Source organism: Etheostoma spectabile, chromosome 23 (assembly GCF_008692095.1).
Source record: "Etheostoma spectabile isolate EspeVRDwgs_2016 chromosome 23, UIUC_Espe_1.0, whole genome shotgun sequence".
NCBI lineage: Eukaryota > Metazoa > Chordata > Actinopteri > Perciformes > Percidae > Etheostoma > Etheostoma spectabile.
Genome location: NC_045755.1, coordinates 14,793,820 through 14,796,692, shown reverse-complemented (window position 1 = coordinate 14,796,692; position 2,873 = coordinate 14,793,820). Strand labels below are relative to the sequence as shown.

The window sequence follows — 2,873 nt, the reverse complement described above, 5'->3', positions numbered from 1 at the left end:
GCTAGCTAGACTATCTGTCCAATCTGAGTTTTCTGATGCATGACTAAAAGAACCTTTGAACATACACGTTCCACCAAAATAAGTTCCTTTCCGAGGCTATTTTGCTGCTCGTCCAGAGCTTAGCACCATTCAAGATGATTGTGATTGGTTTAAAGAAATGTCAATAAACCAGAGCACGTTTTTCTCTTATCCCAGAATGCTGTATGGACTAGCCAGACGCTCCTCCCTAGCGCTGTGGAGGAAGGTCTGGCAATGCGAGACTAGATTGTTTATAGATGTCAACATTTACGACCGCCTTTGAAGGCAGCTTCATTTCACGGGCAAAAAGAGAAAGAAAAGAGACGGAGGGACTGTGCCTTGTGCTGGAGCTTGTTGCAGAAAACAGTCAGTTGTTACACAATGTTCTGGGTAGTTATATACTTGTGTTTGTTTTTTACCCTTATCATTTTTTTTTCTTTCTTGTGGCAGCAAAAGAGGCAGTGCTGTTTCCAGTTTACTGTACAGGACTCTCACACAGCCTCAAAACGCACAACAAGTCTGAATGCCAGTTACATGAATGGCCACCACAGAATTACAAGGGGTTGTGTTTCTACCCAGTTGAATCTGTCTCAACATTTTGCTACAGGCTGCTACAGATTTTTTCGGCCCCCAACACTGCAGCCTAAGCACACTACTACTATTCAAAATGGATGGGAAGACTTATATTTTCGCCTGACAGAGCATCTTGGGACCATGGGAGACACACACACAGACACAAGCACACACACACAAAGCCAGGCGCCTTGCACTAAATCCATCCCTCTCTTTGAACTCACCAATCTAGCCCTTCTGTTTGTTTCTGGCTATTGTGTGAGATAGTGGAGTATGGCTTCCAGCTTAAATCAAAGCTCTACACAGTGACTCTTCAGCAAGGTTTGGGGATAAAGAGTCTTACAGAGGCTTGGGGTGGAAAGGATGAAAAGAGAACAAACTGCGACAGAAGAAGGGCTATGTCAGGTAATGGGTGGATAAAAGGAAAACATTCAGCCTCAGGAGTAAGTAAGCATTAAAATTCCAAGGGACTGGGCAGGTGAAAAACAGCAGATTTCCAAAATAAACAGCATTTATCATTAAATTGCACACCACTGCTATGATGTTGAAGCCGTTCCTGCCAACAACACGCACCCCAGCAGGCACCAGAGTGGCAGAACACAGGGCCATCTCAGTTCTTAATTTACCGGTTTCATGTTAATGCTTGGCAGGTGATTACAAATACAACAGGTTAGCTCTCAAAACCGTCATCTATGTGTGAATTAAAATGGTTAATCCAACTAAAAGTGTACTACACCAGATGTTTTTTGAAAGTACAAACAGACAAAGGAATACACAGACATTGCAGTCTTAGAAAAATGGTAAGAGAAAACAACAAAGGTGTGAAGTGTTAAAAAGCATGTGTGTCTTTTGTGGATGAAATGTGGCTTCCTACCTGTTTTTCCAGCTTCTGTTGCATAAGATTGGCACTGTCATCTTCAATGCCACTACAGAGAAAAAGAAGAAACTTTTCTTATAAAGACTTAGAGACTTCACACTTAGTGATCTCTAAAAGCACCTACACTAAGTTTGATTTTCCTTATCAAACCAGTAGAGGTCACCACTGCTGTTGCACAAATACAAGGCAATAAAGACTTTGTATCGTGTATGGTCTTCCATGAAATAAAGCAATTAGGCGTTAATAGGGTTTAGTCAAAGTAGTGGCCATTTTAAAAGGGGCAATAAAACCAAATAACAAATCTACAGGCCTAAATGTGACCTTCTTGTTGACGAAAGATGGCATGACTCATTCTCCGAAAATGACAGGGGGGAAAAAGAGAGCAAGTTTGTGAAAGAGAAAGGAAGCAAAGAAAAAGGACAAAGCTCCAGCTGAGAGAATGCCTTGAAGTGTAAGTCTCCTGGGCATTTACTCTGGACACCTATCTGAAGGGACAGGGCCCATGTTGCTTAGCTACCATGTGAAGAGAGAAGGGCAACAGCAGGAGTCTGTGCTGTCGGAGTCAAAGACCTACAGTAGAAAAGTCACCCTCATAGGCTAATGTAATGTGTAAGTCATTAACTCCACTTCTTTCATTTTTTCCTGTTGTGTAAATCTATAAATAGCACATGCTCTGCTGGGCTGAAATTAGTTTCTTTTAGAGAAAAGGATTAAGGGTATAGGATGAGAAGTCTTGAAATCTATCTCTCCATCAGGTAAGCTCATCAGATATCTAACCCCCCTATTTTCATCTCCCTCAGTCCCTCTCACATCATTTCTACGGCTCTTGTGTGTAGGTGATGACACACACTACTTAAGAACCTCAAGCCTAACGCTGGCTGACATCACAGCTCATCTCTGAAAGACAGTCACTAAATTTCAAAAGGTGACAGACCTATTTATGCCAACAAGAACACGGTTTAATGAGCCTGTTCTACTTGTCTTAAGCCCACATAGGTACAATTAGCATCAACATCTGTAGCCCAACAGCCAACACGGGCTTAAGTCATCTCACACCGCGTCATGTCCCTTTTGAATCCCTCTCCAAGTATCTCTCAGTGTTGACATTGGCAAACAGATGGGTCCCCTGGGAGGCCATTATTGCATCTGAGAACAGGTGGTGGTAAGAAGGAGAATGGATAGAGAGCGGAATATGATAGAAGTTTTTAATTAAACATACAGGACTGTCATTTCGGATGGTAAAGAAAGAGATGGGTGAAAGTTGTGCAAGTGAACAACGACACCTGGGAGAAGTCACTACGGTCTTTCACATGGGCCGTGTAGGCCTAAGACCTGTGGCTTAGGATGCTTTTTTTTTTTTAAGATTATTTTTTGGGCATTTTAGGCCTTTAATTGACAGGACAGT

General features: G+C 42.2%; 1 protein-coding gene across 4 annotated transcripts in view; it reads right to left on the bottom strand.

Annotated features, from left to right (window-relative positions):
- The window catches only part of tulp3 (TUB like protein 3), a 21,019-nt gene that overhangs the window by 10,083 nt on the left and 8,063 nt on the right, over positions 1 to 2,873 (bottom strand). For all 4 annotated transcript variants that reach the window (XM_032504977.1, XM_032504979.1, XM_032504975.1 and 1 more), the window contains one exon: positions 1,466 to 1,517. In XM_032504977.1, coding sequence (XP_032360868.1) covers positions 1,466 to 1,517 — 52 coding nt within the window. The remainder of the gene's footprint in view (positions 1 to 1,465; positions 1,518 to 2,873) is intronic.